The 15,843-nt window shown below is 40.3% G+C and overlaps 1 protein-coding gene across 8 annotated transcripts in view; it reads left to right on the plus strand.

The window, feature by feature from the left end:
- Window positions 1-10,609, plus strand: part of SGMS2 (sphingomyelin synthase 2) — an 83,971-nt gene extending 73,362 nt beyond the window's left edge. For all 8 annotated transcript variants that reach the window (XM_073892091.1, XM_073892090.1, XM_025873596.2 and 5 more), the window contains exons 5-6: window positions 4,659-4,825; window positions 6,343-10,609. In XM_073892091.1, the coding sequence (XP_073748192.1) occupies window positions 4,659-4,825; window positions 6,343-6,546 (371 nt within the window). In that variant the 3' untranslated portion in view covers window positions 6,547-10,609. The remainder of the gene's footprint in view (window positions 1-4,658; window positions 4,826-6,342) is intronic.
- The last annotated feature ends 5,234 nt before the right edge of the window (window positions 10,610-15,843 follow it).

The following is a 15,843-nucleotide window of genomic DNA, read 5'->3' on the forward strand; positions in this document are numbered from 1 at the left end:
TGTGTGTGTGTGTGTGTGTGTGTGTGTGTGTGTGTGTGTGTGTGTGTTTAAATCATTTCAACTAGTCCTATGCGATTTGGACACTGGAGGCTTAAAACTTGACCCTGGATTCTCTAACATTTAGCGTGCCTCCACAATGTCTCTCTCCCGCCTCTTCTCTAGGTATGAAAAGCTATTTTAGTGTTGCAACTAAGAAGAACACAGTGTTAAATTTATTGCAAACAGAATCCATGCACTGGAAAGCCAAATGTAAATGACTTATGAGTGAAACTTCCATTGTATGGAACTTCCATCATTCCAAATAATTTAATGTTTTCCCCTTTTTTAGATGTTTTCTTGTCCCATTCCAATTTCACCATTTTCCAGCCGACTTCTATGATTCAGTAGGCATCTTCAAGGAACATTTTGCCAGTATTGATCATTTCTTTGTACAAAACAACATGGAGGCAAGAATGTGACGTATCTTTCCATATTTATACAGTGAATTCCCATTATACAAAATCCTTGTGTATCCTGTCAGCTTTCATGGCTCGTATAATGTCTCCTTCATTGTGGGATCTGTATTTTAGTTGCCTGGCAGATCCCCTTGTTGTAGATTTCTGAGGTTTGTTTTAATTAGGCCCATCATCTCAAAGTCCTTTCAAAGCGAGTGATACTTTCTCCTTCATTGTTGCAATGCTGGTCAGGTTAACCTTCCCCTTTAGTTCCAGAACACTCCACAGTGTTTCTTAGAGCCTTATCTCAACTTTCTTCACTTACTCGGCATTGTAAAGAGGTCTTTTAGCAAAGACCAGCAGAAGGACGCCTCCCCCTCTGATGTCCTGCTTCTTCCACCCTCTCTTGGCCTGTCATTAATTCAAACAAGTTTACTGGCAGATGGCAGTGTGGATGTCAGAGTTTATCTGTCCGGGGTGCATAAGTGAGTTCTTGTCCCTTGGGTTTCCTGGGGTTTTAGGTTTAAGTTCTGCTTTGAGAGTATTATGACAAAGAGTTGAGGCTCTTTACAGTAGATGAACTGAAGTCTTTTTTTTGGTAAGAATTGTGTAGCTTCCGAGTTGTTTCCTTTGTAAATGCCACACGCACGCACACACGCACGCGCGGTTGCGTGCGCACACACACACTTGGTACAGAGAGTAGTGTGTTAAGTGCACAGACTTCATCATACCCGACTTTTTTACGGCAGAGGGTGTTCTGGACGTTTCCCCTTATTTCTGCCCTCAGCCTCACACTGTGGGAGGTGGTAATGGGAAGAAACCTGAGTCTATTTCTGCACCAATATCAGGGGGTTGTCTCTTCCTTAAATGTCAGTCACTACATTTCCAATACCTAGTTATCGGTTCTGATGAGCCAATAGAGTGATCTGTGCTGTTTATGATTCTGACTCTAACTTTTGTTGGAAAAAGTTCCACCTGTGTGTAAGATCAATTATTTTCCAGTGCAGAGGTGTACTTGAGTTGTAGAAGCTTCTCTCTAATCTGAAAATCATTAAGAAATTTATAGAAAAAGGTGAAGTTGAGGGTGGGGAGGCGTTGCATGTTGGAGCAAAGCCATTGTGGATTCAAAGTAATGAAGAGAATCACCCCAGGAAACTGAAGGTCAATTTTATAAAATAACCGAAGACCAAGGGTTGTTAACAGCAATAGCAAAAAGTCGTAATACTCTGTGCCAGGCACTGTTCTAAGCCGTTGATGCAAAATAACTCATTTAATCCTGCAGCCACCCCAAGAGAGAAGCACTGTTTTCCCCATTTTTCAGGGAGGAAATTTAAACATAGAGAGAATGACTTCCCACGGTCCCCAGTTGGTAATTGGAGGATGGGGTATTCACACTCAAGCAGGCTGACTCCAGAGGTTATGCTATTAATTTCTTGGCTCTGTTTAGAATATTTGGGAATCCAAGTTGTCTGATCTTATAAAATTGCTAAGGAACAGTCTGGGTCTATTGCTCATTATTGTTCTTTCTTTTACTTCAGAGCAATAGCAAGGCAACTTGTGATTATTTTTATGCTTTAATGAAGGCTCTGCAGTATGTAGAGAGATTTGCTTCCCACGGCATGATTTTGGCTTGAGGTTTTTAAAACTGTATTAAGTTTACATACAGCAGGGAAAGAATTATATTCTGCTTTTTCTAATTTTTGGTGAGAAATGAAATGGCAAATCTGTAATGCTTAATACGGACCCTGCTGTAGAGTCAGTTCTGTACATAAACAGAGCATTCCATGTTTGTGCTCATTTCCTGTGCAATTAGGAAAAACCATCACCTTCTAAATGATACCATGTGTTATTGTTCTGAGTAAGCAGTGCTTCCAATGGCTTCTTTGAGCAGAATGCTTCTAGAATTAGATGCATCTTTCCTATATTTTTTGTTTTCCTGCCTTTTGATCTAGTTGGTCTCTTTCCTTGTTTGCTTGGTTGTCATGAGTAGATTTGAATGTTGTCAAGAGAACAGATGAAAACATGAGACCAGGACCGTTTTTTGTGGGCTTTGCACTGTTGTGCAAATTTTATCACTGGGGCCTAGGTTCCTTACAAAATTAGCCCAAGGAGGTCAGTCTAGTAGTTAGAACCAAATGTCTTGCTAGGAGAGGGGGACATTTTTCTTTCTTGCTTTCTATTTCTTTTCTTTCTTTTTTAACCTTGTTACCACAGAAAGTCCATTGTCTGTATGATTATTCAATGGCAGCTAGGGCTAGGAGCCCACACGGACAAGTGGATTGGATTAATATTTGTATCATTATCTTTTAGCTTGATGTTCTCCCTGTGGTAGGATGGGAAAGCAGGAAGGGGTTACCATTTTCCCATTTCTATTTCAAAATAATTTCTATTAAATCTTTGCTTTGGGTCAGCCACTGTGCTCAGTTAGTGTGCAGTAGTCCCAATGTGGTAGCATACCTGGGAATACATTTTTGTGGAAGAGCAGTGTTAGAATTTCCAGCCATTCCTAAAACTTCATTTTCAGTTCCACAAGTAGTAAAATGACCATTCGGCCCGCCTCTTTACTCCTTGTCTGCTTCAGCTTTGCTTCTTGTGGATAAACAAATACAAAATGGTTCTGGTTTGCCCAAACAGTTTTAACTTATCTAAGGTAATAAATATCAGGGGACCTATCAGCAGAGGTAGTTGGGTTGGTGTGAGACTTCAGGGAAGGGTGGAGTCTGTGGTTCTGCAGAATGCATATTTAGTGAACTCTCCAGATGTCTAAATGTTGGCTCAATTTTGAGTATTCTCCGCCTAACAGAACAGTTGTGGGGCCTGGATCTGGCCACCCAAGCTGTAAAGGGTAAGGCCTCTTCCCGCTTTAAAATTCTAGGAGTCCGTCACTTGTCTGCCAGAACTTAGTGGCAGGATGAGCCAACTGAGAAGGAACAAGGAGCACATTCAAAATGGAAAAGTCAGACTTCCGGGCGCCTGGGTGGCTCAGATGGTTAAGCGTCTGCCTTCGGCTCAGGTCATGGTCCCGGGGTCCTGGGATCGAGTCCCGTGTCGGGCTCCCTGCTCCTTGGGAGCCTGCTTCTCCCTCTGCTTCTCTCTCTCTCTCCCTCTGTCTCTCATGAATAAATGAATAAAATCTTTAAAAAAAAAAAAAAAAAGAAAAGTCAGACTTCCAAATGCAAATGCAGGCTTAGTATCTTACTGTTCCGCTTGGGACCAAAAGAGCAACAGCTATTTCACCAAAAACTATTTTTCATTTGAGTGATACCTGATTTGGTGTTTCCTCTAAACTTCTGGAGATGGATCCTTTTACTCTTCTACCATGGTTCTGCACTTAGAAATAAATATCACTATGAAGATAAACACAGGCAAATAGAAAATAAATCGGTTTGTGAGAGTATTAACTTTGTGAGCTAATAAGGCTTTAAAATAGAAAAAAAGGAAAAAGCTATTAAAGAAAAAGAAAAGAGAAAGCTATCGGCAATGAACCAGAGGTTGCATCTATACCTGCGTCATCAGCACCTGTGTGGGCAAGCTGTGGCGTGCACGATCCTGTTTCACCTGATGAGTGCTCTCGTTCTCTCTTACAGCCGATCAATATGATGACCTTCTTGGTGGCCTCAGTAGGAAGGCTAAAATCCACAAGTGAATGAGCCAGAATCCTAAGCTTTATATAGGGAGCATTTATAGTTGCCATTAGCAATAACAGTATAAAACTGCTGAGAAGCAAAATATTGCTAGCCGCAAGGCTGTTTTTCTCCCCCTGGAGAAATCAGAGTAAGTTTATGTAAGACCTGAGAGGACTCTTGCTTTCTCATTTCCCCCCACGTTTTCCTTGACAACTACCCTTCCTTTTGACCCCTACCGCTTTTCTTTCCAGTGGGATCCTTCTGTGAGCCAGTATGAGCCAATTCCAGCCAACCTAATAAACAATTCTGTTCTCTTCCTTACCGTGTGGCTTAGCAGTAGGCAAGGTCTAGGATGGCCAGACAATGACTGTTCCCCAGGGAATGACTATCAGACCTGCTACCAGTGGTCCACGTCCTGCTCCCTTCCCACGGAGCAAATCCTGGGCGGCTGACGGTGACTCATTGGGGGTTAATCTGTTTTCTTCTTCCGGTGCCTTCCTGATCTTAGATTATTCTACTTAAGGTCGTTAGTGTAGACTGTAATCACTGAATTCGTCTCTGGGAATCTTATTAACTCTATACTTTTTCTGCTGTCTAGATTCACCTCGTCACTTCTGGTGGTATCATTTAATCTGCTGGCTACTGAGTGCCGCCGGGATCATCTGCATTCTTGTAGCGCACGAACACTATACCGTCGATGTGATCATTGCTTATTATATTACAACACGGCTGTTTTGGTGGTACCATTCAATGGCCAATGAAAAGGTGAGAACAGGGAAGCCATCCCCGGATAATTTCTTTTCTTGCAATGCAGTGGCCCTTTTTTCATACACCGGGGTTTCAGATAGCTTTAGTGGGAATGCCCACTGTCCCCACTCACATGTGGGGTCTGGGTCAGTTCACTGAAACATATCCCCGTGACTGCCTCTTCAAATAAATCGTGTCACAAATATAGATGACATTTAAGGATAAAAGGGCGGTGTAATTATAGAGCATAGTGTTTTCCTAATTTGACTAATCGATACCAGAACTGAAGAAGTATAAATGCTAACTTAAAATACGGGAACCTTCTCTATAGAAGCATTGTGGCGCAGCTCAGTAGGCCCTGCTCCCTGCCCTCAGAGAACCTAATTTTGCGAAGACAGCAATTATTGTTAAACTTCACGCAAAATAAGTAGTCCGTGGATTCCTGGATTTGGTACATCTTTTGGTGATACTGTGCTCTCTGGCTTCCCTTCTTATACTTCCTTATTTGTTACTGCTGCCTTCTGTCCCCAGGCGACCTTTTCTTTGCTTCTGCTGCTCATGTGGAAAGAGCTAACTCAAAGGCCACATCTTCTGGGAAGCCTTCCTAGCTCCTGCTGTCTTCCTGTCATCCCAAGATGGGATGGTTCCTCCCCTTCTCTGTGTTTCCCTAGTCTAGGTGTGTGTGCCTGGTGTCAGAGAGTGAGTCCGTGTAGGAGGATTTCTCTTTGGGTGGTCCCGCCATATTGTCTGATGCATAGAATTTGTGAGCACATGTCATTCCCAAAGGGTCTAAATCCAACTCTCGTCTAGGGCTATCCACTGATAGATGCCTTTTCTATGGGTTATTTTGTGTCTGTGGCTCTCCTTCCCATTTTGTAGACTCCCATTTCCACCTTCCTTCCTTCTTACACTTCCATCTGGGTATCTCCTGACACCATCAACCCAAAACCTTCACTTTTCACCTTAAATCTGTTCCACCCTGTGAGTTCACCTTTCACTCTTCCATCTTCCTGGGCCTCGATCCACCTGCTTATGCATCCTGAGCACTGTCCCTCCTGGACAACTCACACATCCACTCCTGAGTCTCTTACTGGGATTGCATGCAGAAGAATTTGCATGAGATGGAAAGGGGGAAGGAGCCTGGGACCAGAAATATGTCAGGATCAGGGAAAAGGCACAAAGACAAATACTGCCTGGGTGGCTCAGTTGGTTAAGCGCCTGCCTTCGGCTCAGGTCATGATCCCAGGGTCCTGGGATCGAGCCCCGCGTTGGACTCCCTGCCCGGCAGGGAGTCTGCTTCCCCCTCTGCCTGCCACTCCCCCTGCTTATGCGCTATCTCTCTCTCTCTCTCTCTCTCTCTCTGACAAATAAAATCTTTAAAAAAAAAAAAAACAAAGACAATTACTGCCTTGTGATTCTGATTCTGCTGCTTTCTCTGTTATGGTACAATGAATGATAATTTAATTAAGAAAAAATAGGATGCAAATCATGAAAAATAGGTCTCATTTTCCTTTTTATTTTTCTACTTTTTACAGAACTTGAAGGTCTCTTCACAGACGAATTTCTTGTCTCGAGCATGGTGGTTCCCCATCTTTTATTTTTTCGAGAAAAACGTACAAGGCTCAATTCCTTGCTGCTTCTCCTGGCCACTCTCCTGGCCCCCTGGCTGCTTTAAATCTTCATGCAAAAAGTATTCACGGGTTCAGAAGATCGGTGAAGATAATGAGAAATCTACCTGAGGAGCAAAACAAAGGCATCAGCTCTTATACCAAAAGAGTTAACGCTGTAACCAAAGGTATAGTTTTGGGTTTTTATTTTAGAAGACCTGACTGGTAAATGAAGAAGTGGACCAAATTTCGTGTAAATGATTAGAAAGATGAATGAAGTATTACCCTTTGACTGTTTTTTTATTCATCCTGAGAAAGGTATATTCTCCTGCAGCTCTTCATTCATTGGTGACAAGCCCCCAAACTGGGATTTTACTAATGAGCTTGTTAAAGAGGTGCCAAAGAACCCACTATTCCTTCTCCTTATTCTTTATCCACTAAAGCCCTCTACAGAATTTCTTCAGGATTTTTTTTCCCTCCAACATCAGAAGAATTTGTTAATGTTTTAAATAAAATATCTGGATATATACAGCTACTGTGTAAATAGAATAACCTAATGTTGAGAGTGGTTTTAGCATTAGGCTTATTAATGAGGGGAAGATCTATTGGTTGTAAGTAAACCTGAGGTGAACTTTGTTTCCACCTTGTCACGGGGAAGGTCAGGGTCAGGTCTGGGAATGTGCACCTGTTGCTACCACCCACTGCACTATGTATCACTTCTACTTTTTTTTTTAAACTGATAATTTTCTTAAAAAAAAAAAAAAAAAGGAAAGGTGATCCAATATGGAAGTATTTGACACATCTCACAGATTTTATGCGTGTGTAAATATTTCACTTTAAAATCTCTAGGACAGATACAGAGGAAACATGGAGCTATTTCTGTTAAACAGGTGGTCCTTGTGTATACATTCATCTGCTCTCTGCCTGGTAAATTTGCATCTGTGCCCCGCCCCCGCCCCCTAGGGCAGGTAGCTGCTCCAGCACAGGCTGAAAACACGCATGTATGTGAATGGATGCTCATGCCACTTGGGGGACAAGCCTGCGTTTCTCTCCCGTCCTACCCTGTGTGAGATCTGTTTTAGAGCGGCTAAATTGGCTAATCGGAACTCAGAAATGCAGTTGGTCATGTTTCACTGGAAACTCTTTCTTCCTAGTTACATTGTACTTTATGGAAAAACCAAGATGGAGTCTAAAAGTGTAATGTATCCTTGCCTTTTAGCAAGAGACTCAGCTTCTTATAAATGGGTCCTAAGGACATATGCCACAACTGAGTAATTTTACTTTGATCGTGAAATTACACCACGGTGCTGCATTATCCTCTCCTGTTGGAATCAGTCTGTTAGACAGTGACAGCGACCCAGTAAAGGGGGAGCATCGTTTCTAAAGTTCTTTGAGGTGATGCAAAAAGAAGATGGATTTTTAAAAATCAGATCAGATTAATGCTGTCAGAGTTGGTTAATTTCTTGAGCCTTCTAGTAACTCTAAAATGAGATCTATGGTTACAGAATCATCAACCCTAGGTCAGAAGACAGGCCCATGAGGTAGAAGGGGGCAGTTACATTTATATTGAAGGCAAAAAAGGTGAAAATTTCCCTCCACTTAAGAATGAAAAATACCCCTGAATTTGTCATTATAAACTAGTTTGCTTTGATTTGGTACACAAAATTGACCTTCAGATTGCTTGAGAGAAGCACAATACAAATCTTTTCAGAAGGGTCATTATTTTTGGTGCTAAAATTCTGTGTCTGTATTCAGAATGGCTCTTTCTCTGAGTAACAGAAGAATCACTAAAGGAAAGGTAGTTGAATTCAAAGGCAAGAAAAAAGACATTCTTCATCCAGTTATTTAAAATGAGAATGGAAATCCTGAATATCCTTGGCAGACTTTGAAACGCAAGTAGTTTTCTGGTATTTGTTATTAAATAAACCAATAAGAAATAGATCTATAGTTTACCAGATGTGCTTAAGCCAGAATTTTGTCTTTCTTTTGCTAAATATTGACACTTGTGATATTTAAGGTGTTGTGCTTGAAAACACTGAGTTTCAATTCCTGCTGTCCGATTATGAGGAAAAGCATCTGACACGGAAGCCTGGGTTTTGTGCTCCTGACGTTGGCATATTCCTTGAGCATCTAATTCATAACCTGATAGACCTGAGAGCCTTATTCAGCAGTGTCTTGGATAACCTAATTTTCTTCAACTTAAATAAGGAAAAGTATTTAAGATTTAAAAATCATGGTGTGTTGATTGTTGGAGACCCTTGAAACAGTAAACCTTGCATTTTAGTCAAGTGATGCAGTTTTTTAAAAAATACCATCACCTTTTAAAGAACTTTAAAAACCTCTCTGACCTCACGTGTGGAGACACTATTATTGCTCACGTGTTCCTTACATGTATGTGTCACAGGTATCTAATAGACACAGAGGAAACGTGATTTGAAAAGGAGGGAAAACACCAAAGTTTCAAGATAGGAAAATAAAAGAAATAGAGAAACTCATTTACATTTACCAAAGCAAACTTGAGGCTTAACCTAACATGCCCCTTTGGGATAGAAAACTTAAAACAATTATGATCTTGCCTTTGAAATAGTGAATTTTAGGAGCTCCTTTTCCTTGCTAATTATGATACGAGATCTTATCCATTATCTTTTTTTTTTGTAAACCAGTGCTCCTGTTCGAAGCTTTTCTTGGAATTGAGTCCTGTGCAATATCTATAACAGGATTCCCATAAATTAGGCATATTTTTTCTAAATTCTTTCAAATGGAAATGGGTTCCTCTCAGATTCTATTTTTTGAGCTCCTCCACAGCTCTGAAAATAAAGCATTGCTCCTGATTCCACCCAGAGTGATTTTAAATTTGTTATTTAATTTACTGGCATCTTGGGAAATAAGTTGTGCTGAGGAAGGAAGGCTGTTTTGAGCGAGCCCGGGCCCCGGTCTAGGGTAATGAGGACCTTGCCTAAGGTTCTTTGCTGTATAGCAGTGCCCCCTAGTGGAATTATGTTATATGACTTGGAACGCAAACTTGCCACTTTTTAAAGTATATTTTCAAGTTTTTAAAAGGCATTGGTTTGGTTGTTGTTTTTTTGTTTTGTTTTTGCCAATAATCTGAAAGCATCATGCAAAAGGGATTATTTTAAAGGTCTTTTAAACCTTTCCCAAAGGGAAAATGTGCTTAGATCCCAGGAAGTTACAATTCTAATCCTTTATCCATTCGATCAAAGAAAATTTGCAGACCATTTTACCTCTCATTATCACAATCATTAATGTCTCCCTTTATAACTACCTATACTTTGTTTACTTTGAAACACAGGTTGGCAGTCTTTCTTATTTTGTATTTGTATTTTTTTTACATGCTAAAGCTCATGCAGCTTTTTAAATTAAAAGTTCACATCTTGTTTCTTCAATATTTAAGCATTTCCTTTTTATTTGTCGTTTTTGTTTTGCACTGTAAAACTTCTTAAAAATTTAAGCCGGTCTTAACATACTCACTTCTGTACTGCAAGGAAGTGTGAGAAGGAATTTCTTGATAATGAGTTTACAAGTTTTAAATCGAGCATATTTTAAGTAATATGCCATGTGTTGAAGGCTTTCCTATTTGTATAAAGGTTTCTGGTATTTTTTTTTTTAATGTCATTGTGTTGCAATAATTTAACTCCTTTGACTTACTTGCTAAAAATATTCTATTAAGAAGTGCTCTTGACTTCAATACCTAAACACTGAAAATCATGTCAAAGGTACCCAAAGATAAGTTTTTATACAGATACACACCTTATAAGTTCTGATTTATTACTCATTAATCTAACTATGCTGTGTTCTAAATGAATCATGAATGAGAATAGTTCTTTATTATGGAATTATTTAAAACTGTCCTTTAAAAGAAAAAAAAACTGTAAACATAAGCTAATCTAGTTGCCAAGATTGGAATTCATTATTTAATTTACCTCCTATGCAATGATTAATGCTGCAAAATGTACGGTTATGTTACAGTATATTCATAAAAGAAATATTACAAGGTGTGAGAGGTAGCCTGTTGCAGTCTTTCGGAAATTTACTGTACTGTTTCAATGTGTTAAGTGCCTTGTTGTAAAGTAAAATTTTAAGTCTAGAATTCATTATTTTCCTGACATATTTTTCATTATAATATATACTGTATGCTATTGTAATAGTTTTATTAAATGCTTATATTTTAATCAAACATGTAAATTTCAGAAGCTCTTTTCTCCTTTCCCTAATACCTTAGTTGTTGGTCTCTCATAGAGAGGGATTTGTGTTCAGGTTTGTTGTTGTTGTTTTTTAAAGAGGAAATTATCTTTGTTTAGAAATGTTTTCAGTGCTTGTGCTTTTGTGTTCGTAAAAACATTTCAGGAGGTATTTAGGAGTGGAACTGTAGTTTATACTTCTAAAAATGCCATTTTACATTTACATTTTAAGTGCCTAATTGTTAAAAACTAATTTATGTTTCTACTCTAAAGAGGATATGTGTACTTGGTTTCTAATCTCCTTGGCTTTGCTTTAAAAAAAAATATATAGCAAAAAAAAAAAAAAGCAAAGAGCCTATACTTTGTATTTACCAATAAACCACAGTGACATCAACAGTCTTTTCAAAATTAGTAATACTGTTACTATTTTTAAAAATGTTTTCTTTAAAGGTTTTAAATTTTTGTTTGGTTTTAAGTACTTCTTAAAACCACAAGAGGATTATTTTCTCCAAGCGCTATTTTAAAAATAAGGTGATAACCTTCAATTAACAGAACCGTAAGTAAACTGGAATGTGTTATTTTTCCCACCTTCACACTTAAGGTGAAAAATAATTCAGAGCAATGTAAGGTCATTCGTGGAGAAGTAAAAAAATCAGCCACATGCTCCGTGATTCTGATTTCCACTAATGCAAAAAGACAAAATCATTAATTCTTCAAGGCAAGCAGAGTCCCTTCTGTTCCTCAGTTCTCCCGACTCTCCTGAAAGAAATGTCCCCCTCATGCCTTCCCTAATGGGGCACTGCGGTGATGTCCTCTCCTAGACTTGTAACCATCACTGCCTCCCTAGATGGCAGCAAGCTGCTTTTGGAGCCTTGAGGGAAGATGAAGGCTGGACCCACCGAGGGCAGATTTAGTAAAAGCAGTTCAGTGGGGCAAGGGGAGTAAGATCATACGGTTCAAAGGTTAACGTGTGGGATATAGTTCAGGTGTTTTCTTTAGATGATCTGGCCATGATAGAATACAGGTTGGAATAGTCTTTCTGCCACCCGCACCCGAGCCTTGGATGGAAAGCTCATTTCACTGATGATCCCATTCTCCTGCGTGAAACATTGGCCTGCGGGTTTCGCTGGCATCTAGAAGGCATTACACAAGGAACTGAGGCCATGCCCTGTAAACCTTGACATCTTACATTTCCTTTTCTAATAGATGAGACTACCAGAAGCGGAATAATGGATTACTCACTAATGTTAGTTAGAATAGGAATGGATTATGGAGTGCTATGTGTTATACAGTCATTTTATGCTTGACATACAGTCTTTAATCTTCACAAAACCCTGTGAAGTAGGTAAGGAAAGGAGGGGTGACCCCATTTTGTGAGATGGAAGAGTTCTTAAGCGGAGCTGGAACTTGAGTTTTGTTGTCTCTCTTTTGTTCCTTCCTGTCCTAATTACTATGGCCCCCATTATCATTCGTTAGAGGTGTGTGTGTGTGTTTTGAGGGGGAGTTTAGTCCCTTATCAGCCAGTTAGTTTATTAAGAGGGAAACTGGTCCTTGGAACAGTTTTTTTGTCAAATGCTACTACTTTATCTTATACCTGCAATTTACTGCATATCAGAGGGGAGAAAAGTCAGCACTAAATGCCCTGAATGCAAAAGAATCCCCAAGTGTTTGAGCTCACAGATTGGCTGGACGAAAGCAAACTCACTGCGAGTATCACTTACAGGATAGCACATTATTACGCACTTTTGTCTTAAACAGATTAACACAGGGGACAAGGGCTTTATCTCTAACTGTGACTCTCGGGATTATTCCTGAAGGAAGGTCAAAAGGAGAGAGGGGATGACCCGCGTTCAGAGGACAACAGTTGGAGGAAATGGAACAGGGGTCTTGGGAGTCATTGTAGTCCGCATTGATTCTAGACTCACCGAGGACCAAAGTGAATCCATAGGAATTTTTGGTCCTGCCCTGAACTAGTGAGTTCTTGGTTCTAAAAATAGGCCCAAGGCACCATGTGTGCTGCTTCTGGACAGGTTTCTGGGTGCATGACTTGAGTGCTTAAATCCAAACATTTATCTTTTTCTTTCAAAGTTCCCTAAATGATGTATTTCTTTGGGTAAAGAGAAGAGAAGCTCGTTTAGAATTAGCGGTCGTGTCAGGCGCCGCTCAATTGCTTTACTGGTATTTACCGCTCATAGCAAGCCCGCCGCCGCGGGGTGGGGGTGGGGGATCTGCTCACACTCCCTCCCTAATTGAGGGAACTCCGAGGTAAACGGGGGGGGGGGGGGGGGGGGCGCAAGGAGCCCGGCGATACCAAGCCCAGAAACGCCAAAACCCATAATTTTCCTGTCGCTCCAAAGTAACAGGAGAGTCACGCGTGAGTGAGGAATTCCGGAAAAGAAGAAAAGCCTCTTGCAGCAATCTTTTGACAGCCAGGTTTTGTGTCGTTGGAGCAGTGTTGAGGAGTGCTTGTGAGTGAGTCGTGTAAACATCTTTGACCCACATTTTGACCATTGATGTGGTGAATGGGGCAAAACTTTGTTGCCCCCATCCCCCTCGTTCCATCGCGCACCTGCTTGAGGCCAACGGCAGGGGGGCTCTGGGCCTGTAAGGAGACACCCCCAGAGCACACCCAAGACCCCTAGGCAAGCAGCTCTTTGCTGGGAGGAGACGGCACTTTTGAACGTATTTTGTATTATATCCAGTTTCCCAGCCCGTGTTTGAAGGGAATGTTTGACATTGGGACACTGGGAAAAAGACATTTCCCTGGTATCTTAGTCCGTCGGGGCTGCTCTAACAGAATACCATAAACCAGGTGCCTTCAACAATTCACACGTGGTGTATGTGCTGCCGAAGCGAGCGCCAACAACTGACATTTGTTTCTCACAGCCCTGGAGGTTGGGAAGGTTGGGAAGTAGGATCAGGATGCCGGCGTGGTGGGGCTCCGGTGAGGACTTTCTTCTGGTTTCCTCGCGTGTTGGGGGTGGGAGGGGGGAAGACAGAAGGCTTTCTGCTACCTCTTCTTGCAACAACACTAATCCCATCACGGGGCCCCTCCCCTCCTGACTTCATCTAAACCAGATGACTTCCCAGACATCTCACCTTCTAGTACCATCCTATTGGGGTTAGGGTTTCAACATATAGATTTTGGGGACACGAACATGTGGTCTATAACACCTGGGTTTCTTAAATATATAAACCTTTTTAAAGCACAGTGCACTGCTTAAAGCATAGGGTCTTAGGTGTTTTGGGTCCCATCGCTCTCCTATCCTCTGAGCCCAGTCCATGGGTGGTACTTACCCACACTGTTTTCAATGAACAGTGCCTTCTGCCTGGTCTGGCTGCTCCCTCTGGTCATCCCCATCCTCGGTAGGGCTGTGCTCAGTCCTACCACACAGTGTGCTTCCCAGAATATCAGCCGCCCCCCACGGAAGGCAGCATGCCACGGTGGCCCTTTGCTGCTTGGGTTCAAGTCTCTGTTCTTCTAGAACTGGCTATACGTTAGAAGAAGTTCAACAAGTTGCCTAAACTCTGCGCTTCAGTCTCTTTATCTGTAGGATGAAATTAATAAGTAGTCCATGTCTCACAGAGCTGTTGGAAGGACTAAATGAAAAATAGTAATTATAAGATACACATTTAGTGTTAACTATATTCAATTAACAAGTGTTTTAGGCACTGTGATTCCAGCACCGAAATTATCAATGTTTATCCAGGTCTTGCCTGCCTGAAACTTCAGCTTTATCTTCTCCTTCTCTGAATTCCTCCCTAAAATGCACATACAAGCTACTTGCTAAAATCACCGCTGTAAGGTGGGTTTTTTTTTTTAAATAAATCCCTTTTCCATACCAAATTAAACTTCCTTAAAAGAAAGGAGTCTTAGTATTCATTTCAGTATCAGATAAAGTTATCATAGACAAGATCGTCAGCAAATACTTGTTGAATTAATTTTTTAAAATATCGTCTCATGTATCTGAATTCATAAAGATTCATTGAAAAGGAAATTGCCCATCATGCCACCAACAATTTGCTATTAATAGGGACATTTGCCAAACCACCAAATGTTTATAACTTGAAATTGTTTCAGTAGCCATCCTATCTTATGTATTTTGTAATATTTTGGTCAAAAATATGGATTGAAAAATAAAGATTGAAATGGAAAATCCAAAGCCTTTGGACTTGACCCCTATGTTTGATTCCTAAAGCAGTTGCTTCCCAGCCATCTAACCTTGCGCAAGTTACTTTATCTTTCTGGAATATGGTGTCCCCTCTATAAAATAAGAGTGAAGAAACTTAATCTTCTTAGGTGAGGATTAGAGGTAATGTATATAATAGAGCACTTGACACTTGACTCACATTAATATACAATAAAGTCTAATTGGAAAATACAATTCATGAAATTTTAAAATATTTTTAATTTTATTGTAAATATGAGGGTTCTTTAAATTGTAAGAACCTAGAAATGAAACATTTTCTACTTCATACGAGATACAAATCCTTGTCATGTTATGCAAGCTTTTGGGTTTCAATTGAGAACATGCCAGTTGTTTAAGCTTATTTCCAAAGGGCTCTGCCTGCCTTCCCCACATTTTGTACAATAATCAGACACATGAATTGTTTCTCTCTCTCCAGAAACATCCAGGAAAAGTGAGTGGTGAATTGCTAGTGTGGAATTATTTTTTATTAGAAAAAAATAATTTTTCCTATTTTCTAATAAGAATTCATTCAATAAAATAATCCATGGCTCACGCTGGCTCTGCTGCCGCTGACCATGAAATTAAGAGTGATCATTTTGTCTTAGTCACGTGAAGCTACAGCTGGTTCATCACAGTGAGATCAACATTGTGCTGCCAACAAAGTTACTAGATTTCACCAGTAACTAATCTAGTGAGCTGACTTCTACATGACCTGTGTATGTATTGGGACGAACACCAGAATTCAGGCAATTCCCAGCCTTGAGATTAAGTTATATTAAAGAGAATTAAACTCAAAAGCAGAAAAAGTCATTAAAGGCTGTTTTGCTATCAACAACCTTCCCAGGAGATATAAGATATCCACTGCTGGAGCTATTTAAAATGAAATTGCTCAAAACATAAAAATTCACAACATGGAAACCAACCAAGACATTCTTAACCAATGGGTCAAAGAAGAAATCACAAGGGAAATTTGAAAATACCTTGAAAGAAATGACAATGAAAACACATAATACCAAAATTTACAGGATACAGCGAAAGTG

The sequence above is a fragment of the Callorhinus ursinus genome, unplaced genomic scaffold (assembly GCF_003265705.2).
Source record: "Callorhinus ursinus isolate GAN/ISIS: 27379988/994484 unplaced genomic scaffold, GSC_fseal_2.0 scaffold4, whole genome shotgun sequence".
In the NCBI taxonomy this organism is placed as follows: domain Eukaryota; kingdom Metazoa; phylum Chordata; class Mammalia; order Carnivora; family Otariidae; genus Callorhinus; species Callorhinus ursinus.